Source organism: Pseudophryne corroboree (genome assembly GCF_028390025.1).
Source record: "Pseudophryne corroboree isolate aPseCor3 chromosome 10 unlocalized genomic scaffold, aPseCor3.hap2 SUPER_10_unloc_2, whole genome shotgun sequence".
Taxonomy (NCBI): domain Eukaryota; kingdom Metazoa; phylum Chordata; class Amphibia; order Anura; family Myobatrachidae; genus Pseudophryne; species Pseudophryne corroboree.
Genome location: NW_026967473.1, coordinates 114657 through 141642, shown reverse-complemented (window position 1 = coordinate 141642; position 26986 = coordinate 114657). Strand labels below are relative to the sequence as shown.

The following is a 26986-nucleotide window of genomic DNA, read 5'->3' as shown; positions in this document are numbered from 1 at the left end:
CAGTGTATGATGAGTAATGTAGATATAATGTGAGGAGGTGACGGGTATAGAAGCAGCACACGCTGTGACATCAGTACAGTGTATGAAGAGTAATGTAGATATAATGTGAGGAGGTGACGGGTATAGAAGCAGCACACGCTGTGACATCAGTACAGTGTATGATGAGTAATGTAGATATAATGTGAGGAGGTGACGGGTATAGAAGCAGCACACGCTGTGACATCAGTACAGTGTATGAGGAGTAATGTAGATATAATGTGTGGTGTGAGGAGGTGACGGGTATAGAAGCAGCACACGCTGTGACATCAGTACAGTGTATGAGGAGTAATGTAGATATAATGTGAGGAGGTGACGGGTATAGAAGCAGCACACGCTGTGACATCAGTACAGTGTATGATGAGTAATGTAGATATAATGTGTGGTGTGAGGAGGTGACGGGTATAGAAGCAGCACACGCTGTGACATCAGTACAGTGTATGATGAGTAATGTAGATATAATGTGAGGAGGTGACGGGTATAGAAGCAGCACACGCTGTGACATCAGTACAGTGTATGATGAGTAATGTAGATATAATGTGAGGAGGTGACGGGTATAGAAGCAGCACACGCTGTGACATCAGTACAGTGTATGATGAGTAATGTAGATATAATGTGTGGTGTGAGGAGGTGACTGGTATAGAAGCAGTACACGCTGTGACATCAGTACAGTGTATGATGATTAATGTAGATATAATGTGTGGTGTGAGCAGGTGACGGGTATAGAAGCAGCACACGCTGTGACATCAGTACAGTGTATGATGAGTAATGTAGATATAATGTGAGGAGGTGACGGGTATAGAAGCAGCACACGCTGTGACATCAGTACAGTGTATGATGAGTAATGTAGATATAATGTGAGGAGGTGACGGGTATAGAAGCAGCACACGCTGTGACATCAGTACAGTGTATGATGAGTAATGTAGATATAATGTGAGGAGGTGACGGGTATAGAAGCAGCACACGCTGTGACATCAGTACAGTGTATGATGAGTAATGTAGATATAATGTGAGGAGGTGACGGGTATAGAAGCAGCACACGCTGTGACATCAGTACAGTGTATGATGAGTAATGTAGATATAATGTGAGGAGGTGACGGGTATAGAAGCAGCACACGCTGTGACATCAGTACAGTGTATGATGAGTAATGTAGATATAATGTGAGGAGGTGACGGGTATAGAAGCAGCACACGCTGTGACATCAGTACAGTGTATGATGAGTAATGTAGATATAATGTGAGGAGGTGACGGGTATAGAAGCAGCACAAGCTGTGACATCAGTACAGTGTATGATGAGTAATGTAGATATAATCTGAGGAGGTGACGGGTATAGAAGCAGCACACGCTGTGACATCAGTACAGTGTATGATGAGTAATGTAGATATAATGTGAGGTGTGAGGAGGTGACGGTATAGAAGCAGCACACGCTGTGACATCAGTACAGTGTATGATGAGTAATGTAGATATAATGTGTGGTGTGAGGAGGTGACGGGTATAGAAGCAGCACACGCTGTGACATCAGTACAGTGTATGATGAGTAATGTAGATATAATGTGAGGAGGTGACGGGTATAGAAGCAGCACACGCTGTGACATCAGTACAGTGTATGAGGAGTAATGTAGATATAATGTGAGGAGGTGACGGGTATAGAAGCAGCACACGCTGTGACATCAGTACAGTGTATGATGAGTAATGTAGATATAATGCGAGGAGGTGACGGGTATAGAAGCAGCACACGCTGTGACATCAGTACAGTGTATGATGAGTAATGTAGATATAATGTGTGGTGTGAGGAGGTGACGGGTATAGAAGCAGCACACGCTGTGACATCAGTACAGTGTATGATGAGTAATGTAGATAATAAGATTTTACTTACCGATAAATCTATTTCTCGTAGTCCGTAGTGGATGCTGGGGACTCCGTCAGGACCATGGGGGAATAGCGGGCTCCGCAGGAGACAGGGCACATCTAAAAAGCCTTTTAGGTCACATGGTGTGTACTGGCTCCTCCCCCCATGACCCTCCTCCAAGCCTCAGTTAGGTACTGTGCCCGGACGAGCGTACACAATAAGGAAGGATCTTGAATCCCGGGTAAGACTCATACCAGCCACACCAATCACACCGTACAACTTGTGATCTGAACCCAGTTAACAGTATGATAACAAAACGAAGTAGCCTCTAAAAAGATGGCTCACAACAATAGTAATAACCCGATTTTTGTAACAATAACTATGTACAAACATTGCAGACAATCCGCACTTGGGATGGGCGCCCAGCATCCACTACGGACTACGAGAAATAGATTTATCGGTAAGTAAAATCTTATTTTCTCTAACGTCCTAGTGGATGCTGGGGACTCCGTCAGGACCATGGGGATTATACCAAAGCTCCCAAAGGGGCGGGAGAGTGCGGATGACTCTGCAGCACCGAATGAGAGAACTCCAGGTCCTCCTTAGCCAGAGTATCAAATTTGTAAAATTTTACAAACGTGTTCTCCCCTGACCACGTAGCTGCTCGGCAAAGTTGTAATGCCGAGACCCCTCGGGCAGCCGCCCAGGATGAGCCCACTTTCCTTGTGGAATGGGCCTTTACAGATTTAGGCTGTGGCAGGCCTGCCACAGAATGTGCAAGTTGGATTGTGCTACATATCCAACGAGCAATCGTCTGTTTAGACGCAGGAGCACCCAACTTGTTGGGTGCATACAATATAAACAACGAGTCAGATTTTCTGACTCCAGCTGTCCTTGAAATATATATTTTCAATGCTCTGACAACGTCCAGTAACTTGGAGTCCTCCAAGTCGCTAGTCGCCGCAGGCACTACAATAGGCTGGTTCAAGTGAAATGCCGAAACCACCTTAGGGAGAAATTGAGGACGTGTCCGCAATTCTGCCCTGTCCGAATGGAAAATCAGATATGGGCTTTTGTACGACAAAGCCGCCAATTCTGAAACTCTCCTGGCTGAAGCCAGGGCCAATAGCATGGTTACCTTCCATGTAAGGTATTTTAAATCTACCGATTTTAAAGGCTCAAACCAATGAGATTTGAGAAAATTTAGAACCACGTTCAAATCCCACGGTGCCACTGGAGGCACTATTGGGGGTTGTATATGTAGTACACCTTTTACAAAAGTCTGTACTTCAGGCACTGACGCCAATTCTTTCTGGAAGAAAATTGATAAGGCCGAAATTTGAACTTTAATAGACCCCAATTTTAGGCCCATAGACAATCCTGCCTGCAGGAAATGTAGGAATCGACCCAATTGAAATTCTTCCGTTGGGGCCTTCTTGGCTTCACACCACGCAACATATTTTCTCCAAATGCGGTGATAATGTTGTGCGGTCACTTCCTTCCTAGCTTTAATCAAGGTAGGAATAACTTCCTCAGGAATGCCCTTTTCTTTTAGAATCCGGCGTTCAACCGCCATGCCGTCAAACGCAGTCGCGGTAAGTCTTGGAACATACAAGGTCCCTGTTGAAGCAGGTCCCTTCTTAGAGGTAGAGGCCACGGATCCTCCGTGAGCATCTCTTGAAGTTCTGGATACCAAGTTCTTCTTGGCCAGTCCGGAGCTACCAGTATTGTTCTTACTCCTCTTTTCCGTATAATTCTCAGTACCTTTGGTATGAGAGGCAGAGGAGGGAACACATATACTGACTGGTACACCCATGGTGTTACCAGAGCGTCCACAGCTATTGCCTGTGGGTCTCTTGACCTGGCGCAATACCTGTCCAACTTTTTGTTGAGGCGAGACGCCATCATGTCCACCTTTGGTTTTTCCCAACGGTTCACCATCATGTTGAAAACTTCTGGATGAAGTCCCCACTCTCCCGGGTGAAGGTCGTGTCTGCTGAGGAAGTCTGCTTCCCAGTTGTCCACTCCCGGGATGAACACTGCTGACAGTGCTACGACATGATTCTCCGCCCAGCGCAGAATCCGTGCAGTTTCCGTCATTGCACTTCTGCTTCTCGTGCCGCCTTGTCGGTTGACGTGGGCGACTGCCGTGATGTTGTCGGACTGGATCAGCACCGGCTGATCCTGAAGCAGAGGTCTTGCTTGGCTTAGGGCATTGTATATCGCTCTTAGCTCCAGTATATTTATGTGAAGAGACTTTTCCAGGTTTGACCACACACCCTGGAAGTTTCTTCCCTTTGTGACTGCTCCCCAACCTCGTAGGCTGGCATCCGTAGTCACCAGGACCCAGTCCTGTATGCCGAATCTGCGGCCCACTAACAGATGGGCCGTCTGTAACCACCACAGGAGAGACAATCTTGTTCTTGGTGACAATGTTATCCTCTGATGCATGTGCAGATGCGATCCGGACCATTTGTCCAGTAGATCCCACTGGAATGTCCGTGCATGGAATCTGCCGAAAGGAATCGCTTCGTACGAAGCCACCATTTTTCCCAGGACTCTCGTGCATTGATGTACTGACACAGTTCCTGGTTTTAGGAGGTTCCTGACAAGTTCGGATAGCTCCTTTGCCTTCTCCTCTGGGAGAAATACCTTTTTCTGAACCGTGTCCAGAATCATGCCCAAAAACAACAGATGTGTTGTCGGAGTCAATTGAGATTTTGGAAGATTTAGAATCCACCCATGTTGCCGAAGCACTACTTGTGATAGTGCCACACTGGCTTCCAGCTGTTCTCTGGACTTTGCCCTTATTAGGAGATCGTCCAAGTACGGGATAATTAATACGCCTTTTCTTCGTAGAAGAACCATCATTTCGGTCATTACCTTGGTAAAGACCCGAGGAGCCGTGGACAAACCAAACGGCAGCGTTTGAAACTGATAATGACAGTCTTGTATCACGAACCTGAGATACCCTTGGTGTGAAGGGTAAATTGGGACATGTAGATAAGCATCTTTTATGTCCAAGGACACCATGAAGTCCCCCTCTTCCAGGTTTGCTATCACTGCTCTGAGTGACTCCATTAGAATAGGTCTTACCGAACCGTCCGGTTTCGGTACCACAAATAGTGTGGAATAATACCCCTTTCCCTGTTGTAGGAGGGGTACCTTGACTATCACCTGCTGAGAATACAGCTTGTGAATGGCTTCCAAAACCAACGTCCTTTCTGAGGGAGACGTTGGTAAAGCAGACTTTAGGAACCGGCGAGGAGGAGACCTTTCGAACTCCAGCATGGACCCCTGAGATATTATCTGCAGGACCCACGGGTCTACTTGTGAGTGATCCCATTGATTGCTGAAATTTTTGAGCCGACCCCCCACCGTTCCTAAGTCCACTTGTACAGCCCCAGCGTCATGCTGATGGCTTTGTAGAAACCGGGGCGGGCTTCTGTTCCTGGGTAGGGGCTGCTTGCTGCCCTTTCTTACCCTTTCCTCTGCCTCGCGGCAGATAAGACTGTCCTTTTGGTCGCTTTTTATAGGAGCGAAAGGACTGCGGCTGAAAAGACGGTGTCTTTTTCTGTTGGGAAGGAGTCTGAGGTAAAAAAGTGGATTTGCCGGCAGTTGCCGTGGCCACCAAGTCCGAAAGACCGACCCCAAACAATTCCTCTCCCTTGTATGGCAATACTTCCATATGCCTCTTGGAATCCGCATCACCTGACCACTGTCGCGTCCATAAACTTCTTCTGGCAGATATGGACATTGCGCTTACTCTTGATGCTAGAGTACAAACATCTCTCTGAGCATCTCGCATATAAAGAAAAGCATCCTTTAATTGCTCTAGAGTCAATAAAATACTGTCCCTATCCAGGGTATCAATATTTTCAGTCAGAGAATCCAACCACACTACCCCAGCACTGCACATCCAGGCTGAGGCTATTGCCGGTCGCAGTATAACACCAGTATGCGTGTATATACTCTTCAGTGTAGTTTCCAGCCTCCTATCTGCTGGATCCTTGAGGGCGGCCGTATCAGGAGACGGCAACGCCACTTGCTTTGATAAACGTGTGAGCGCCTTATCCACCCTAGGGGGTGTTTCCCAGCGCGCCCTAACCTCTGGTGGGAAAGGGTATAATGCCAATAACTTCTTTGAAATTGGCAATTTTCTATCGGGGGTAACCCACGCTTCATCACACACGTCATTCAATTCCTCTGATTCTGGGAAAAATACAGGCAGTTTTTTAACCCCCCACATAATACCCCTTTTTGAGGTACCAGTAGTATCAGAGAGCTGCAAAGCCTCCTTCATTGCCGTGATCATATAACGTGTGGCCCTATTGGAAAATACGTTTACTTCCTCACCGTCGACACTAGATTCATCTGTGTCGGTACCCGTGTCGACTGACTGAGGTAAGGGACGTTTTACAGCCCCTGACGGTGTCTGAGATGCCTGAACCGGTACTAACTGGTTTGCCGGGCGTCTCATTTCGTCAACTGACTTTTGTAATGTGCTAACATTATCACGTAATTCCATAACCAAAGCCATCCATTCCGGTGTCGACTCCCTAGGGGGTGACATTACCATCATCGGCAATTGCTCTGCCTCCACACCAACTTCGTCCTCATACATGTCGACACACACGTACCGACACACACAGCAGCCACACAGTGAATGCTCTATTGAAGACAGGATCCTCCTAGCCCTTTGGGGAGACAGAGGGAGAGTTTGCCAGCACACACCAAAAGCGCTATACTGTATATAACAACCCTAGAAGGTGTTGTTTCTATATATGCGCTCTCAATATATAATTATATCGCCAATTTATGCCCCCCCTCTCTTTGTTACCCTGTTTCTGTAGTGCAGTGCAGGGGAGAGTCGTGGGAGCCTTCCTCACCAGCGGAGCCGTGCAGGAAAATGGCGCCGAGTGCTGAGGAGAATAAGCTCCGCCCCTTTTTCGGCGGCTTTTCTCCCGGTTTTTCTAATAAACTGGCCTGGGTTAAATACATACATATAGCCTTAATGGCTATATGTGATGTATTTATTTGCCTCTAAGGTACTCTATATTGCTGCCCAGGGCGCCCCCAGCAGCGCCCTGCACCCTCCGTGACCGAGATCCGTGAGCCGTGTAGCAACAATGGCGCACAGCTGCAGTGCTGTGCGCTACCTCTATGAAGACTGAAGTCTTCTGCCGCCTGTTTCCGGACCTCCGTTCTGCCGTTCTTCAGCGTCTGTAAGGGGGATCGGCGGCGCGGCTCCGGGACGAACCCCAGGCTGACCTGTGTTCCGACTCCCTCTGGAGCTCAGTGTCCAGTAGCCTAAGACTTCAATCCTCCTGCAGGCAGGTGAGTTGCAAGTCTCTCCCCTAAGTCCCTCGTTGCAGTGCTCCTGTCGCCAGCAGGAGACACTGATTAGAAACCTAAAAAAAAACTTTTCTAACTAGCTCTTTAAGAGAGCCACCTAGATTGCACCCTCTCGGACGGGCACAAAAACCTAACTGAGGCTTGGAGGAGGGTCATGGGGGGAGGAGCCAGTACACACCATGTGACCTAAAAGGCTTTTTAGATGTGCCCTGTCTCCTGCGGAGCCCGCTATTCCCCCATGGTCCTGACGGAGTCCCCAGCATCCACTAGGACGTTAGAGAAATAATGTGAGGAGGTGACGGGTATAGAAGCAGCACACGCTGTGACATCAGTACAGTGTATGATGAGTAATGTAGATATAATGTGAGGAGGTGACGGGTATAGAAGCAGCACACGCTGTGACATCAGTACAGTGTATGATGAGTAATGTAGATATAATGTGAGGAGGTGACGGGTATAGAAGCAGCACACGCTGTGACATCAGTACAGTGTATGATGAGTAATGTAGATATAATGTGAGGAGGTGACGGGTATAGAAGCAGCACACGCTGTGACATCAGTACAGTGTATGATGAGTAATGTAGATATAATGTGAGGAGGTGACGGGTATAGAAGCAGCACACGCTGTGACATCAGTACAGTGTATGAGGAGTAATGTAGATATAATGTGAGGAGGTGACGGGTATAGAAGCAGCACACGCTGTGACATCAGTACAGTGTATGAGGAGTAATGTAGATATAATGTGAGGAGGTGACGGGTATAGAAGCAGCACACGCTGTGACATCAGTACAGTGTATGAGGAGTAATGTAGATATAATGTGAGGAGATGACGGGTATAGAAGCAGCACACGCTGTGACATCAGTACAGTGTATGATGAGTAATGTAGATATAATGTGAGGAGGTGACGGGTATAGGAGCAGCACACGCTGTGACATCAGTACAGTGTATGAGGAGTAATGTAGATATAATGTGTGGTGTGAGGAGGTGACGGGTATAGAAGCAGCACACGCTGTGACATCAGTACAGTGTATGAGGAGTAATGTAGATATAATGTGAGGAGGTGACGGGTATAGAAGCAGCACACGCTGTGACATCAGTACAGTGTATGAGGAGTAATGTAGATATAATGTGTGGTGTGAGGAGGTGACGGGTATAGAAGCAGCACACGCTGTGACATCAGTACAGTGTATGATGAGCAATGTAGATATAATTTTGTCATCCTAGTGGCGCTCAGTAACCCCTTGGTGTCCAGTCTCAGACGCGCCTGTGCCCCATTACATGAATGACTCGAGGCTTGGGACACCGATTACATGAATGACATCATATCATCTGTTCTGTCTCTGTAATTTTTAACTTTCTGACCTTGACGATAGCTGGATCCGTGAAGCTCTCATTGAGTATATAAAGGTCACTGCGCAGTTCCAGCGTATCGATGATGTAGTCATCGGTGCGGGTGGAGATCTGCATGAGGCAGGTGAGGCCCAGGAAGCTTCGGTAGGAGTGATGCTGCAGAAGGACAGGACAGAGTATTATACAGATTGTTAGCGGAAGACACTGAATGACGTCTGACTTCATCTCACCTCCAGATCAACAGCGAACTCTGAACACTGCAACAACTTCTCATTCAGCTCCACCACATCATCCAAGGTGGTAATGACATGACAGGGGACGTCATTCAGGGGTAGGAAGGGCTGTTGGCACAGAACATCCCGTTATTATTTATACCGCACCATCACAATCCCCGGTAACCTGCACTGTTATAACAGTGACTAGAAAGGTCATCGCTCTTATCAGACACATCTCAACAATGAAAGGGTCAAAGATAAAAATAGGATTTTAATTACCTACCGGTAAATCCTTTTCTCGTAGTCCGTAGAGGATGCTGAAGTCCATATTAGTACCATGGGGTATAGACGGGTCCACTAGGAGCCATAAACACTTTAAGAGTTTGAGAGTGTGGGCTGGCACCTCCCTCTATGCTCCTCCTACCAGACTCAGTCTAGAAACTGTGCCCGAGGAGACGGACATACTTCGAGAGAAAGATTATACAATGATAGTGGTGAGATTCATACCAGCTCACACATACAAGGCAAACCAAGCTAACCAACCTGAACAACACAGCAATAGCTGAACAACATTACTTACCAAGAACAAAGCAGTACTGAACTAAGTAACCACTGCAGGATCACGAAGCACCGGGCGAGCTCCCAGCATCCTCTACGGACTACGAGAAAAGGATTTACCGGTAGGTAATTAAAATCCTATTTTCTCTTACGTCCTAGAGGATGCTGGGGTCCACATTAGTACCATGGGGATGTACCAAAGCTCACAGTACAGGAGGGATAGTGCTGAGGCTCCTGCAGAACTGATTGACCAAACTTCAGGTCCTCAGCGGCCAAAGTATCGAACTTGTAGAACTTAGCAAATGTGTTCGAACCTGACCAAGTAGTCGCTCGGCAAAGCTGTAAAGCCGACACCCCCGGGCAGCCGCCCAGGAAGAACCCACTTTACGAGTAGAGTGGGCCTAAACAGACGTAGGACATGGCAATCCTGCCGTAGAATATGCATGCTGGATAGTGAACCTGATCCAGCGAGAGATCGTCTGCTTAGAAGCAGGACACCCAATTTTCTTGGGATCATATAGGACAAAGAGTGTCCAATTTTCTGTGACGAGCAGTCTTCTTTACATAGATCTTTAGAGCCCTAACAAAATCTAAGGACTAAGGTTGGTTGATATGAAATGCCGACACAACCTTCGGAAGGAACTGCTGACATGTCCGCAGCTCAGCTCTATCTTCATGGAAGATCAAGTAGAGGCTCTTACAAGACAAAGCCCCCAACTCCGACACACGTCTAGCAGAAGCTAAGGCCAACAAAGTGACAGCCTTCCACATGAGAAACTTGACCTAAACCTCCGGCAGAGGTTCGAACCAATCCGATTGGAGGACCTGTAACCCCACGTTAAGATCCCAGGGTGCCATAGGCGGCACAAAGGGAGGATGGATGTGCAGAACCCCTTTCAAAAAAAGACTGAACCTCAGGGAGGGAAGCCAACTGTTTCTGGAAGAAAATGGATAGGGCCAAAATCTGGACCTTTACAGATCCCAACCGCAGACCCATATCCACACCTACTTGCAGGAAGAGGAGTTGAAACTCCACCGTAGGAAACTTCTAGGACTCACACCAAGATACATACTTTTTCCAAATGCTATGGTAATGTTTAGACATTACTCCTTTCCTAGCCTCTATCAGGATAGGAATAACCTTGTTCAGAATACCCTTCCGAGCTAAGATCTGGCATTCAACCTCCATGACGTCAAACGTAGCCGCGTTAAGTCTTGATAAGCGAACGGCCCCTGCTGCAGCAGGTCCTCCCGAAGAAGAAGATGCTTCGGCTCTTCCAGCAGTATATCTAGAAGATCCGCGTACCAAGCCCTTCTTGGCCAGTCTGGAGCAAGGAGGATTGCATGAACTCGTTCTCCTTATGAGCTTTAGAACCCTTGGAATTAGTGGAAGTGGAAGAAACAAGTACACCGACTGGAACACCCACGGAGTTATCAGGGCTTCCACCGTCACGGCCTGCGGGTCTCTTGACCTGGAGCAATACCTCAGAAGTTTTTTGTTGAAGTGGGAGGCCATCATGTCTATTTGGAGGAACCCAACAAAGATTTTTTCACCTCCGTGAACACCTCTGGATGGAGGCCCCACTCTCCTGGATGGAGATCGTGTCTGCTGAGGAAGTACGCTTCCCAGTTGTCCACTCCCGGAAGATTGCCGACTGCGTCACCGCATGATTTTCCGCTCAGAGGATAATTTTTGTTGCCTTTGACTTTGCAGCTCTGCTCTTCGTTCCGTCCTGTCGGTTTATGTAGGCCACTGTCGTTACATTGTCCGACTGAACTTGAATGGCCTGATCTTTCAGAAGATGTGCCGCTTGCAGAAGACCGTTGTACACGGCCCTTAGTTCCAGAATGTTTATTGGAAGACTGGATTCCAGGCATGACCACTTTCCTTGGAAGGTTTCCCCTTGAGTGACCGCGCCCCCCGTGGTTAGAAGAATCCAGTCCTGAATCCTGAACCTGCGGCCCTCCAGAAGGTGAGGCATTTGTAGCCACCAGAGGAGTGAAATCCTTGCTTTCGGCGACAGACGTATCCTCAGGTGCATATGTAGATGAGAACCCGACCACTTGTCTAGGAGATCCAATTGGAAAGATCGAGCATGAAACCTTCCAAACTGCAGAGCCTAGTAAGAGGCAACCATCTCCCCCAGAAGACGAATGCACTGATGAATCGATACCCGGGCTGGCTTCAGGACATCCCGGACCATTGATTGTATCACCAACGCCTTCTCCACCGGTAGGAACACCCTCTGCACTTCCGTGTCGAGGATCATCCACAGGAAAGACAATCTCCTTGTCGGCTCCAAATGCGACTTCGGAAGGTTCAGGATCCAACCATGGACCCTGAGCAGAGGAGTCGTGAGAGCAATGGACTGCAACAGCTTCTCCCTGGACGATGCCTTTATCAACAAATCGTCCAGGTATGGAATTATGTTCACTCCCTGTCTGCGGAGAACCATCATCTCTGCCATCACCTTGAACACCCTTGGTGCCGTGGAGAGACCGAATGGCAGTGCCTGAAACTGATAGTGACTGTTTAACAGTGCAAAACTGAGATAAGCCTGGTGCGGAGGCCAAATCGGAATGTGGAGATACGCATCCTTTATATCTAGGGATACCAGAAACTCCCCCCCCTCCCTCCAGACCAGAGATCACCGCTCTCAGAGACTCCATTTTGGATTTGAACTCCCTTAGATAAGGGTTTAACGATTTCAAGTTCAAAATTGGTCTGACCGAACCATCCGGTTTCGGTACCACAAAAAGGTTTGAATAGTAACATACATATGTACATATGAGGTGGAACTGGAAGAATGACCTCCGACTTTTCCAATTTCTGGATAGCTTCCAGTAGGACAGCTCTGTCTGTGAGCAAAGCTGGCAAGCCTGATTTGAAGAATCGGTGAGGTGGGGTTTCTTGAAACTCCAGTCTGTACCCTTGGGACACAATATCCTGTACCCCAGGATCCAGCCGGACGACACCCAAATGTGGCTGAAACGTCTGAGTCTTGCCCCTACCAGCCCGTCCTCCAGGCTGTGTGGTCCACCATCACGCTGAGGATCTTGAGGTACCAGAAGCAAGTTTCTGGTCCTGGGAGCCTGCGGGTGATGGCAGAAGGTTTGGACTTTTTTGTCTTAGCGGTCCGAAAGGACTGTGATTCAGATGAAGAAAATAAGAATTTACTTACCGATAATTCTATTTCTCATAGTCCGTAGTGGATGCTGGGGACTCCGAAAGGACCATGGGGAATAGCGGCTCCGCAGGAGACTGGGCACAAAGTAAAAGCTTTAGGACTAGCTGGTGTGCACTGGCTCCTCCCCCTATGACCCTCCTCCAAGCCTCAGTTAGGATACTGTGCCCGGACGAGCGTACACAATAAGGAAGGATTTTGAATCCCGGGTAAGACTCATACCAGCCACACCAATCACACCGTACAACTTGTGATCTGAACCCAGTTAACAGCATGATAACAGAAGGAGCCTCTGAAAAGATGGCTCACAACAACAATAACCCGATTTTTGTAACAATAACTATGTACAAGTAATGCAGACAATCCGCACTTGGGATGGGCGCCCAGCATCCACTACGGACTACGAGAAATAGAATTATCGGTAAGTAAATTCTTATTTTCTCTAACGTCCTAGTGGATGCTGGGGACTCCGAAAGGACCATGGGGATTATACCAAAGCTCCCAAACGGGCGGGAGAGTGCGGATGACTCTGCAGCACCGAATGAGAGAACTCCAGGTCCTCCTCAGCCAGGGTATCAAATTTGTAGAATTTAGCAAACGTGTTTGCCCCTGACCAAGTAGCTGCTCGGCAAAGTTGTAAAGCCGAGACCCCTCGGGCAGCCGCCCAAGATGAGCCCACTTTCCGTGTGGAATGGGCTTTTACAGATTTTGGCTGTGGCAGGCCTGCCACAGAATGTGCAAGCTGAATTGTACTACAAATCCAACGAGCAATTGTCTGCTTAGAAGCAGGAGCACCCAGCTTGTTGGGTGCATACAGGATAAACAGCGAGTCAGATTTTCTGACTCCAGCCGTCCTGGAAACATATATTTTCAGGGCCCTGACTACGTCCAGCAACTTGGAATCATCCAAGTCCCTAGTAGCCGCAGGCACCACAATAGGTTGGTTTAAGTGAAATGCTGAAACCACCTTAGGGAGAAATTGAGGACGAGTCCTCAATTCTGCCCTGTCCGTATGAAAAATTAGGTAAGGGCTTTTATAGGATAAAGCCGCCAATTCTGATACACGCCTGGCTGAAGCCAGGGCTAACAGCATTACTACTTTCCATGTGAGATATTTCAAGTCCACAGTGGTGAGTGGTTCAAACCAATGTGATTTTAGGAATCCCAACACTACATTGAGATCCCAAGGTGCCACTGGAGGCACAAAAGGAGGCTGTATATGCAGTACTCCCTTGACAAACGTCTGAACTTCAGGAACAGAAGCTAGTTCTTTTTGGAAGAATATCGACAGGGCCGAAATTTGAACCTTAATGGACCCTAATTTGAGGCCCATAGACAGTCCTGTTTGCAGGAAATGCAGGAATCGACCCAGTTGAAATTCCTCCGTAGGGGACTTCCTGGCCTCGCACCACGCAACATATTTACGCCAAATACGGTGATAATGTTGTACGGTTACATCCTTCCTGGCTTTGATCAGGGTAGGGATGACTTCATCCGGAATGCCTTTTTCCTTCAGGATCCGGCGTTCAACCGCCATGCCGTCAAACGCAGCCGCGGTAAGTCTTGGAACAGACATGGTCCCTGCTGGAGCAGGTCCTGTCTTAGAGGTAGAGGCCACGGGTCTTCCGTGAGCATCTCTTGAATTTCCGGGTACCAAGTCCTTCTTGGCCAATCCGGAGCCACGAGTATAGTCTTTACTCCTCTCCTTCGTATGATTCTCAGTACTTTTGGTATGAGAGGAAGAGGAGGGAACACATACACTGACCGGTACACCCACGGTGTTACCAGAGCGTCCACAGCTATTGGCTGAGGGTCCCTTGACCTGGAGCAATATCTGTCCAGTTTTTTGTTGAGGCGAGACGCCATCATGTCCACCTTTGGTTTTTCCCAACGGTTTACAATCATGTGGAAGACTTCTGGGTGAAGTCCCCACTCCCCCGGGTGAAGATCGTGTCTGCTGAGGAAGTCTGCTTCCCAGTTGTCCACTCCCGGAATGAACACTGCTGACAGTGCTATCACATGATTTTCCGCCCAGCGAAGAATCCTTGCCACTTCCGTCATTGCCCTCCTGCTTCTTGTGCCGCCCTGTTTGTTTACGTGGGCGACTGCCGTGATGTTGTCCGACTGGATCAATACTGGCTGACCCTGAAGCAGAGGCCTTGCCTGACTTAGGGCATTGTAAATGGCCCTTAGTTCCAGGATATTTATGTGAAGTGACGTTTCCATGCTTGACCACAAGCCCTGGAAATTTTTTCCCTGTGCGACTGCTCCCCAGCCTCTCAGGCTGGCATCCGTGGTCACCAGGACCCAATCCTGAATGCCGAATCTGCGGCCCTCTAGGAGATGAGCACTCTGTAACCACCACAGGAGAGACACCCTTGTCCTTGGAGACAGGGTTATCCGCTGATGCATTTGAAGATGCGATCCGGACCATTTGTCTAGCAGATCCAACTGAAAAGTGCGTGGAATCTGCCGAATGGAATCGCTTCGTAAGAAGCCACCATCTTTCCCAGGACCCTTGTGCACTGATGCACTGACACCTGGCCTGGTCTTAGGAGTTTCCTGACTAGGTCGGATAACTCCCTGGCTTTCTCTTCCGGGAGAAACACCTTTTTCTGTACTGTGTCCAGAATCATCCCTAGGAACAGCAGACGTGTCGTCGGAATCAGCTGCGATTTTGGAATATTTAGAATCCATCCGTGCTGTCGTAATACTATTTGAGATAGTGCTACTCCGACCTCTAACTGTTCTCTGGACCTTGCCCTTATCAGGAGATCGTCCAAGTAAGGGATAATTAAGACGCCTTTTCTTCGAAGAAGAATCATCATTTCGGCCATTACTTTGGTAAAGACCCGGGGTGCCGTGGACAATCCAAACGGCAGCGTCTGAAACTGATAGTGACAGTTCTGTACCACAAACCTGAGGTACCCTTGGTGAGAAGGGCAAATTGGGACATGGAGGTAAGCATCCTTGATGTCCAGAGACACCATGTAGTCCCCTTCTTCCAGGTTCGCTATCACTGCTCTGAGTGACTCCATCTTGAACTTGAACCTTTTTATGTAAGTGTTCAAGGCTTTCAGATTTAAAATGGGTCTCACCGAGCCGTCCGGCTTCGGTACCACAAACAGCGTGGAGTAATACCCCTTTCCCTGTTGTAGGAGGGGTACCTTGATTATCACTTGCTGGGAATACAGCTTGTGAATGGCTTCCAATACCGCCTCCCTGTCGGGGGTAGACGTTGGTAAAGCAGACTTCAGGAACCGGCGAGGGGGAGACGTCTCGAATTCCAATTTGTACCCCTGAGATACTACCTGCAGGATCCAGGGGTCCACTTGCGAGTGAGCCCACTGCGCGCTGAAATTCTTGAGACGGGCCCCCACCGTGCCTGAGTCCGCTTGTAAGGCCCCAGCGTCATGCTGAGGACATGGCAGAAGCGGGGGAGGGCTTCTGTTCGTGGGAAGAAGCTGTCTGTTGCAGTCTTTTTCCCCTTCCTCTGCCCCGGGGCAGATATGAGTGGCCTTTTGCCCGCTTGCCCTTATGGGGACGAAAGGACTGAGCCTGAAAAGACGGTATCTTTTTCTGCTGCGAGGTGACTTGGGGTAAAAAGGTGGATTTCCCAGCCGTTGCCGTGGCCACCAGGTCCGATAGACCGCCCCCAAATAACTCCTCCCCTTTATACAGCAATACTTCCATATGCCGTTTGGAATCCGCATCCCCTGACCACTGTCGCGTCCATAATCCTCTTCTGGCAGAAATGGACATCGCACTTACTCTTGATGCCAGAGTGCAAATGTCTCTCTGTGCATCTCGCATATATAGGAATGCATCCTTTAAATGCTCTATAGTCAATAATATATTGTCCCTGTCCAGGGTATCAATATTTTCAGTCAGGGAATCCGACCAAGCCACCCCAGCACTGCACATCCAGGCTGAGGCGATTGCTGGTCGCAGTATAACACCAGTATGAGTGTATATACTTTTAAGGATATTTTCCAGCCTCCTATCTGCTGGCTCCTTAAGGGCGGCCGTTTCTGGAGACGGTAACGCCACTTGTTTTGATAAGCGTGTGAGCGCCTTATCCACCCTAGGGGGTGTTTCCCAACGAGCCCTAACCTCTGGTGGGAAGGGATATAGTGCCAATAATTTTTTTAGAAATTAGCAGTTTTTTGTCGGGGGTAACCCACGCTTCATCACACACTTCATTCAATTCATCTGATTCAGGAAAAACTACGGGTAGTTTTTTCACACCCCACATAATACCCCTTTTTGTGGTACTTGCAGTATCAGAGATGTGCAAAACCTCCTTCATTGCCGTGATCATGTAACGTGTGGCCCTACTGGAAAATACGTTTGTTTCTTCACCGTCGACACTGGAGTCAGTGTCTGTGTCTGGGTCCGTGTCGACCCACTGAGGTAACGGGCGTTTAATAGCCCCTGACGGTGTTTGAGACGCCTGGACAGGCACTAACTGAGCTGCCGGCTGTCTCATGTCGTCAACAGTTTTCTGTAACGTGCCGACACTGTCACGTAATTCCTTAATTACGGCCATCCCTTCAGGTGTCGACTCCCTAGGGGGTGACATCACCATTATAGGCAATTGCTCCGCCTCCACATCATTTTCCTCCTCATACATGTCGACACACACGAACCGACACCCAGCACACACACAGGGAATGCTCTGATAGAGGACAGGACCCACTTAGCCCCTTGGGGAGACAGAGGGAGAGTTTGCCAGCACACACCAGAGCGCTATATATGTATAGGGACAACCTTACAATAAGTGTCTATCCCTTATAGCTGCTTATATCTGTTATTTTGCCAAATAAGTGCCCCCCTCTCTTTTTTACCCTGTTTCTGTAGTTGCAGGATGCAGGGGAGATTCTGGGAGCCTTCCTACCAGCGGAGCTGTGTGGGAAAAATGGCGCTGTGTGCCGAGGAGATAGGCCCCGCCCCCTTCACGGCGGGCTCTTCTCCCGCTTTTTTCTGGAAAACTGGCAGGGGTTAAATACATCCATATAGCCCAGGAGCTATATGTGATGTATTTTTTGCCAAATAAGGTAAATTCATTGCTTCCCAGGGCGCCCCCCCCCAGCGCCCTGCACTCTCAGTGACCGAAGTGTGAAGTGTGCTGAGAGCAATGGCGCACAGCTGCAGTGCTGTGCGCTACCTTATGAAGACAGGAAAGTCTTCTGCCGCCGATTTATGGACCTCTTCTTGCTTCAGCATCTGTAAGGGGGCCGGCGGCGCGGCTCCGGGACCCATCCATGGCTGGGCCTGTGATCGTCCCTCTGGAGCTAATGTCCAGTAGCCTAAGAAGCCCAATCCACTCTGCACGCAGGTGAGTTCGCTTCTTCTCCCCTTAGTCCCTCGATGCAGTGAGCCTGTTGCCAGCAGGTCTCACTGAAAATAAAAAACCTATTTAAACTTTTACTCTAAGCAGCTCAGGAGAGCCACCTAGATTGCACCCTTCTCGTTCGGGCACAAAATCTTAACTGAGGCTTGGAGGAGGGTCATAGGGGGAGGAGCCAGTGCACACCAGCTAGTCCTAAAGCTTTTACTTTGTGCCCAGTCTCCTGCGGAGCCGCTATTCCCCATGGTCCTTTCGGAGTCCCCAGCATCCACTAGGACGTTAGAGAAAAGGGTTTCTTCGTAGAAGGCGTAGCTGAGGGAAGAAAAGGTGACTTACCAGTAGTTGCCGTGGAAATCCACGCATCCAATGCTTCCCCAAATAGAGCCTGACCTGTGTAGGGTAGGTTCTCCACACTTCTCCTGGATTCCACGTCTGCAGACCATTGGCGGTCTGAGACAGACATGGAATATATCCTTGCAGTCAGCGTACCCAGGTCCTTCATGGATTCCACCATGAGCCCGCAGAATCCTGTAGGTTACGTAAAAATAATTCAATGTCACTTCTATCCGTTGTATCCAAATCCTCTAGTAATGTGCCGGACCATTTTACTATGGCTTTAGAGATCCATGCATAGGCAATAGTGGGCCTTAACGCCACTCCTGAAGAAGTGTAAATGGATTTCAGTGTAGTGTCAATCTTATGATCAGCCGGTTCTTTTAACGCAGTAGATCCAGGGACAGGTAAAACCACCTTTTTCGACAGTCTAGAAACAGATGTGTCAACTATGGGTGGGTTTTCCCATTTTATTCTATCTTCCTCAGGGAAGGGAAAAGCAACCAGAACGCTCTTTAGGATCTGGAATTATTTTCTCTGGGGTTTCCCAGGATTTTTTAAATAAAGCGTTTAATTCTTTAGACGCAGGGAAGGTTAGCAAGGCTATCTTATTGTCAGTGAAGTAAGCCTCCTCAACCTGCTCAGGTGTTGTATCAGTAATATTCAACACATCTCTAATGGCCTCAATCATTAGCTGTACCCCTTTTGCAAGGGATGCAGCCCCCCCTCAGCACATCCCCATCACAGTCTGCCGTGTCAGAGTCGGTATCCGTGTCATCTTGCATAATCTGGGCAAGAGCACGTTTCTGTGGGTATATGCTAGGGGATTTTGAAGGAATAGGAACAGAACCGGACGAAACTGCCATAGAATTCTTCAACACCTGAGTTTCAGTCTCAGTATTAGCTACCCTAGTAGAGATCATTCCTTTGATAGAGGTCAATCACTCAGGCTCAGTAATAGGGATCTGAGACATTACATTCCTGTGTACATGAAATGGATTCCACCTGAGAGGAAACATCCTCTGCAGCATATGACACAGAGTCCCTAGACATGGCTATGTGAGATATTAAACACCACACACATACGGAAATGTCAGACACCGTTTCCCCCCCAAGACTGCCACAGAGAGAGACAGAGATTGGAGCCAACCCACACACAGCACTTTCCAAGGTAGATATAATAGAAATACCTGGCGCTGACTGTGTGCCTTAATAGACTACACCAGAGGTTCCCAAACTGTGTGCCGTGGCTCCCTGGGGTACCTCGGGACACTTGCAGGGGTGCCCTGGGGTGGTGGTCCAGGACCAATTAAAATTATTCATGGTCAATATAACAGGCAAAACCAGTGCTGGTGGCTGCCAGTCATAAAATATGTGGCCAAACAGAAGCAAATCTGGTCCCTCACCATACAACTGACCCTGAGGATGACATATAAACGCCATCTACTTAACGTAATATTTATTTCTAAATTTCTCAATAAGAAATTTTTGGCCTAGGGGTGCAGTGAAAAAATTCTGATATTCTAGGGTGCCGTGATTCAAAAAAGTTTGGAAACCACTGTACTACACAGTATTTACACAGCCCCCCCACTTCTACAACCCCCTGGTACCGCATAGGATAGCTGGAGTTGCTTGGAGGGACAGCTCTCCCTGTCAGAGTCTCTCTGCAGGCAAGAAAATGGCGCTGAACGCTGCTGGGTCCGCTCTGAGGAGAAGCTCCGCCCCCTGAACATGGCGCTGCTTCCCGCTCTCCATTTCTTTATACTGGCCTGAGGAATTATGCTGGCAGCGTTACCGATGTCCCTGACAGCCTTGGTGACCAGTGTAGGGTATAGGCGCTGGCTCAGGTCACCCCTCATAGTGCCGCACTGTGTACCGCTGAGCCTCCGGAGCACAGTTAGTACTGCGCTCCCACCCTGTTGCCGCCATCTTCACACCGGCTCCCCGCTTGCTATGGAGAGACGGTGACTCACTCGCCACCGGAATCTTCTGGCTCTGTTAGGGGGTGGCGGCATGCTGCGGGAGTGAGCGGTCGCCTGGAGCGGCTAACGATCATCACCCTCATGAGCTAATGTCCTGTCAGCGGAGATAGTGGCTCAGACCCCTCAGGGCGGACACTGCTCCCCCCCCTAAGCCCACAAAGCAGGGAGGCCGTTGCCAGCAGACTCCCTGTGCCTAAACTCTAAGAAAAAATAAGATTTTACTTACCGGTAAATCTATTTCTCGTAGTCCGTAGTGGATGCTGGGGACTCCGTAAGGACCATGGGGAATAGATGGGCTCCGCAGGAGACAGGGCACTCTAAGAAAGAATTAGGAATACTGGTGTGCACTGGCTCCTCCCTCTATGCCCCTCCGACAGACCTCAGTTAAGGAAACTGTGCCCGGAAGAGCTGACAGTACAAGGAAAGGATTTTGGAATCCCAGGTAAGACTCATACCAGCCACACCAATCACACCGTACAACTTGTGATAACATACCCAGTTAACAGTATGAACAACAATAGAGCATCAGATAACCTGATGCAACCATAACATAACCCTTATTTAAGCAATAACTATATACAAGCATTGCAGAAGAAGTCCGCACTTGGGACGGGCGCCCAGCATCCACTACGGACTACGAGAAAGTAAAATCTTATTTTCTCTAACGTCCTAGTGGATGCTGGGGACTCTGTAAGGACCATGGGGATTATACCAAAGCTCCCAAACGGGCAGGAGAGTGCGGATGACTCTGCAGCACCGAATGAGCAAACACAAGGTCCTCCTCAGCCAGGGTATCAAACTTGTAGAACTTTGCAAAAGTGTTTGAACCCGACCAAGTAGCAGCTCTGCAAAGCTGTAATGCCGAGACCCCTCGGGCAGCCGCCCAAGAAGAGCCCACCTTCCTTGTGGAATGGGCTTTTACTGATTTTGGAGGCGGCAATCCAGCCGCAGAATGAGCCTGCTGAATCGTGTTACAGATCCAGCGAGCAATAGTTTGCTTTGAAGCAGGAGCACCCAGCTTGTTGGATGCATGCAGGATAAACAGTGACTCAGTTTTCCGGACTCTAGCCGTTCTGGCTACATAAACCTTCAAAGCCCTGACTACATCTAGTAACTTGGCATCCTCCAAGTCACGAGTAGCCGCAGGCACCACAATAGGTTGGTTCAAAAGAAAAGATGACACCACTTTTGGCAGAAATTGCGGACGAGTCCGTAATTCTGCCTTGTCCATATGGAAAACCAGATAAGGGCTTTTATGTGACAAAGCCGCCAATTCTGACACACGCCTAGCCGAAGCTAAGGCCAACAGCATGACCACCTTCCACGTGAGATATTATAACTCCACGGATTTAAGTGGCTCAAACCAGTGTGATTTCAGGAAACTCAACACCACGTTAAGATCCCAAGGTGCCACTGGTGGCACAAAAGGGGGCTGAATATGCAGCACTCCCTTTACAAACGTCTGAACTTCAGGAAGAGAAGCCAGTTCCTTTTGAAAAAAAATGGATAGGGCTGAAATCTGGACCTTAATGGACCCCAATTTTAAGCCCAAAGTCACTCCTGACTGTAGGAAGTGAAGGAAACGGCCCAGCTGGAATTCCTCCGTAGGGGCATTCCTGGCCTCACACCAAGCAACATATTTTCGCCATATACGGTGATAATGTTTAGCCGTCACGTCCTTCCTAGCCTTTATTAGCGTAGGAATAACCTCATCCGGAATACCTTTTTCTGCTAGGATCCGGCGTTCAACCGCCATGCCGTCAAACGCAGCCGCGGTAAGTCTTGGAACAGACAGGGCCCCTGTTGCAACAGATCCTGTCTGAGAGGCAGAGGCCATGGGTCCTCTGTGAGCATTTCTTGCAGTTCCTGATACCAAGTTCTTCTTGGCCAATCCGGAACAATGAGTATTGTTCTCACTCCTCTTTTTCTTACGATTCTCAGCACCTTGGGTATGAGAGGAAGAGGAGGAAACACATAAACCGACTGGAACACCCACGGTGTAACCAGGGCGTCTACAGCTATCGCCTGAGGGTCTCTTGACCTGGCGCAATACCTTTTTAGCTTTTTGTTGAGGCGGGATGCCATCATGTCCACCTGTGGCAGTTCCCACCGACTTGCAATCTGCGTGAAGACTTCTTGATGAAGTCCCCACTCTCCCGGGTGGATCTCGTGCCTGCTGAGGAAGTCTGCTTTCCAGTTGTCCACTCCCGGAGTGAACACTGCTGACAGTGCTTTTACGTGATTCTCCGCCCAGCGAAGAATTCTGGTGGCTTCCGCCATCGCCACCCTGCTCCTTGTGCTGCCTTGGCGGTTTACATGAGCCACTGCGGTGATGTTGTCTGACTGAATCAGCACCGGTTGGTTGCGAAGCAGAGGCTCCGCTTGACTTAGGGCGTTGTATATGGCCCTTAGTTCCAGGATATTGATGTGCAGACAAGTCTCCTGACTTGACAACAGACCCTGGAAATTTCTTCCCTGTGTGACTGCTCCCCACTCTGAGGCTTGCATCCGTGGTCACCAGGACCCAGTCCTGAATGCCGAACCTGTGACCCTCGAGAAGGTGAGCACTCTGCAGCCACCACAGAAGAGACACGCTGGCCCTGGGGGATAGGTTGATCAGCCGATGCATTTGTAGATGTGATCCGGACCACTTGTCCAACAGATCCCACTGAAAGGTCCTCGCATGGAACCTGCCGAAGGGAATGGCTTCGTATGACGCCACCATCTTTCCCAGGACTCGCGTGCATTGATGCACCGACACTTGTTTTGGTTTTAAGAGGTCTCTGACCAGAGTCACGAGCTCCTGGGCCTTCTCCTCTGGGAGAAACACCTTCTTCTGGTCTGTGTCCAGAATCATGCCCAGGAAGGGCAGACGAGTCGTAGGAATCAGCTGCGACTTTGGAATATGCAGAATCCAGCCGTGCTGTTGTAACACCTCCCGAGAGTGTGCTACGCTGATCAGCAACTGCTCTCTGGACCTCGCCTTTATGAGGAGATCGTCCAAGTATGGGATAATTGTAACTCCTTGCTTTCGCAGAAGCACCATCATTTCCACCATCACCTTGGTAAATATTCTCGGTGCCGTGGACAGACCAAACGGCAACGTCTGGAATTGGTAATGACAGTCCTGTACCACAAATCTGAGGTACTCCTGATGAGGTGGATAAATGGGGACATGCAGGTAAGCATCCTTGATGTCCAGAGACACCATAAAATCCCCCTCTTCCAGGCTTGCAATGACCGCTCTGAGCGATTCCATCTTGAACTTGAACCTTTTCAGGTAAATGTTCAGGGATTTGAAATTCAATATGGGTCTGACCGAACCGTCCGGTTTCGGTACCACAAACATTGTGGAATAGTAACCCCCCTCCCTGTTGGAGGGGAACCCTTACCACCACCTGCTGGAGATATAATTTGTGAATTGCCGCTAACACTACTTCCCTTTCTATGGGGGAAGCTGGCAGGGCCGATTTGAGGTAACGGTGCGGGGGCATCACTTCAAATTCCAGCTTGTATCCCTGAGACACAATCTGTATAGCCCAGGGATCCACCCGTGAGCGAACCCACTGGTGGCTGAAATTTCGGAGACGCGCCCCCACCGATCCTGGCTCCACCTGTGGAGCCCCAGCGTCATGCGGTGGATTTAGTGGAAGCCGGGGAGGACTTCTGTTCCTGGGAACTAGCTGTATTGTGCAGCTTCTTTCCTCTACCCCTGCCAAGAAAGGACGCACCTCGGACTTTCTTGCCTCTTTGTGATCGAAAGGACTGCATTTGGTAATATGGTGCTTTCTTAGGCTGTGAGGGGATATATGGCAAAAAATCTGACTTCCCAGCCGTAGCTGTGGAAACTAGGTCCGAGAGACCGTCCCCAAACAATTCCTCCCCCTTATAAGGTAAAACCTCCATGTGCCTTTTTGAGTCGGCATCACCTGTCCATTGCCGAGTCCACAGGACCCTTCTGGCAGAAATCGACATTGCATTTATTCTAGAGCCCAGTAGGCTAATATTTCTCTGGGCATCTCTCATATATAGGACAGCGTCTTTTATATGCCCCAGGGTCAGTAATATAGTATCCTTGTCCAAGGTATCAAGTTCCTCAGATAAAGTATCTGTCCATGCTGCTACAGCACTACACATCCAGGCCGACGCAATTGCCGGCCTTAGTATGGTACCTGAATGTGTATAAACGGACTTCAGGATACCTTCCTGCTTTCTATCCGCAGCATCTTTTAGGGTGGCCGTATCCTGTGCCGGCAGGGCTACCTTCTTAGATAAGCGTATTAAAGCTTTGTCTACCCTAGGGGAGGATTCCCAGCGTAACCTGTCCGCTGGCGGGAAAGGATACGCCATAAGCAACCGTTTGGAAATCTGCATTTTTCTATCTGGAGATTCCCAAGCTTTTTCACATAACTCATTTAACTCATGTGAAGGGGGAAAGGTCACCACCTGCCTTTTTTCCCCATACATATAAACCCTCTTGTCAGGGGCAGGGTTTACCTCTGATATGTGCAATACATCCTTCCTTGCTATAATCATATAACGGATGGCTTTAGCCAATTTAGGCTGCAATTTTGCATCATCGCCATCGACACTGGAGTCAGAATCCGTGTCGATATCTGTGTCAACAATTTGGGATAGTGGGCGCTTCTGAGACCCTGACGGCCTCTGCGCTGTAGGATCAGGCATGGGTTGAGACCCTGACTGTCCCAAGGCTTTAGCTTTATCCAACCTTTTATGCAAGGAAGTAACATTATCATTTAAAACCTTCCACATATCCATCCAATCGGGTGTCGGCGCCGATCCCACATTCATTTGTACCTGCTCTGCTTCCACATAGCCTTCCTCGTCAAACATGTCGACACAAGCGTACAGACACACCACACACACAGGGGATGCTCTATTTGAGGACAGAACCCCCACAAGGCCTTTTGGAGAGACAGAGAGAGAGTATGCCAGCACACACCCCAGCGCTATATAACCCAGGAATTACACAGTAACTTAGTGTTTACCCAGTAGCTGCTGTATATAACTGATTTTGCGCTAAATTTATGTGCCCCCCCCCCTCTCTCTTTTTACCGTCTTTCTACCGTGAATCTGCAGGGGAGAGCCCGGGGAGCTTCCTCTCAGCGGAGCTGTGGAGAGAAAATGGCGCTGGTGAGTGCTGAGGAAGAAGCCCCGCCCCCCTCAGCGGCGGGCTTCTGTCCCCGCGATTTTGTGTAAAATAATGGCGGGTGCTCATGCATATATACAGTGCCCAACTGTATATATGCTGCTTTTTGCCAAGAGTTTCTCAATTGCTGCCCAGGGCACCCCCCCCTGCGCCCTGCACCCTACCCTGACCGGAGTGTGTGGGTTTAATGTGGGAGCAATGGCGCACAGCTGCAGTGCTGTGCGCTACCTCATATGAAGACTGGAGTCTTCTGCCGCCGATTTTGACGTCTTCTTGCTTCTCACGCCGGCTTCTGGCTTCTGCGAGGGGGACGGCGGCGCGGCTCCGGGATCGGACGACCAAGGGTGCGTTCCTGTGTTCGATCCCTCTGGAGCTAATGGTGTCCAGTAGCCTAAGAAGCATGACCTATCCGCAGTTAGTAGGGCTGCTTCTCTCCCCTCAGTCCCACGTAGCAGAGAGTCTGTTGCCAGCAGATCTCTCTGAAAATAAAAAATCCTAACAAAATACTTTCTATTTAGCAAGCTCAGGAGAGCTCACTAAGGTGCACCCAGCTCGTCTGGGCACAGATTCAAACTGAGGTCTGGAGGAGGGACATAGAGGGAGGAGCCAGTGCACACCAGTATTCCTAACTCTTTCTTAGAGTGCCCTGTCTCCTGCAGAGCCCGTCTATTCCCCATGGTCCTTACGGAGTCCCCAGCATCCACTAGGACGTTAGAGAAATAATAAAACCAGAGAAACTCCTATGGAGCTCCCCTAGCTGTGACCAGCTCCTCGGGCACATTTTCTAAACTGAGTCTTGTAGGAGGGGCATAGAGGGAGGAGCCAGCCCACACTCTCAAACTCTTAGAGTGCCAATGGGTCCTAGTGGACCAGTCTATACCCCATGGTACTAATATGGACCCCAGCATCCTCTAGGACGTAAGAAATAAAGTTATGGCAAAACTTACCTTTCTTAACTCTTTCTTTGAGGTATATAGGATTTACAGGGATTACTTTTGGGTATGATGGTGGAGACCAGGATCAGGCACCAAACAGTTGAGCTTTTAAAGCTCCCAAAACGCACTGGTTATTCTCTCTCATATCCTCAGTTTTGTTAACAAGCCCAAGGCAGGAGCTGGAGAGAAGGAAGAACGGTGCACACAGGAAACACATTCACACTACTGAGACGGGAACCGGTGACCAAGAGAAGTAACTCATAGAAGCTAGGTGTGTCAGGGTGGGTGCTCTGTGGACCCCATGGACCTTGAAGAAAACAAGAGTTATGGTACTTACCATTGTTAACTCTCTTTTGAGGTTCATAGGGTCCACAGGGTTAACATCAGGGTTGTAGATGGTGGGATCAGGCCTGGGCACCAAACAGTTAATGCATTCACCTAGGCTGCTTCGGGCCCCCTTTGTTCTGGATCCGTATATTGGAAACCTGTAGTTGTGCCTTAAGGCCATGATGTCTACTGCTGGAAGACCCCATTTGTCTATCTGGAGCTGGTAAACTTCAGGATGGAGAGCATATCCTCCGGCATGCATATCCTGATGACTGAGGAAATCTGCCTCCCAGTTGAGGATCCCCGGAATGAATTCCGCGAGATGGCGTTCGGCCTAT

At 49.1% G+C, this 26986-nt stretch overlaps 1 protein-coding gene across 2 annotated transcripts in view; it reads right to left on the bottom strand.

Annotated features, from left to right (window-relative positions):
• Window positions 1–26986, bottom strand: part of EXOSC10 (exosome component 10) — a 175366-nt gene that overhangs the window by 101412 nt on the left and 46968 nt on the right. For both annotated transcript variants that reach the window (XM_063948684.1, XM_063948683.1), the window contains exons 8-9: window positions 8824–8934; window positions 8606–8749 (exon numbers count right to left, since the gene is read on the bottom strand). In XM_063948684.1, the coding sequence (XP_063804754.1) occupies window positions 8606–8749; window positions 8824–8934 (255 nt within the window). The remainder of the gene's footprint in view (window positions 1–8605; window positions 8750–8823; window positions 8935–26986) is intronic.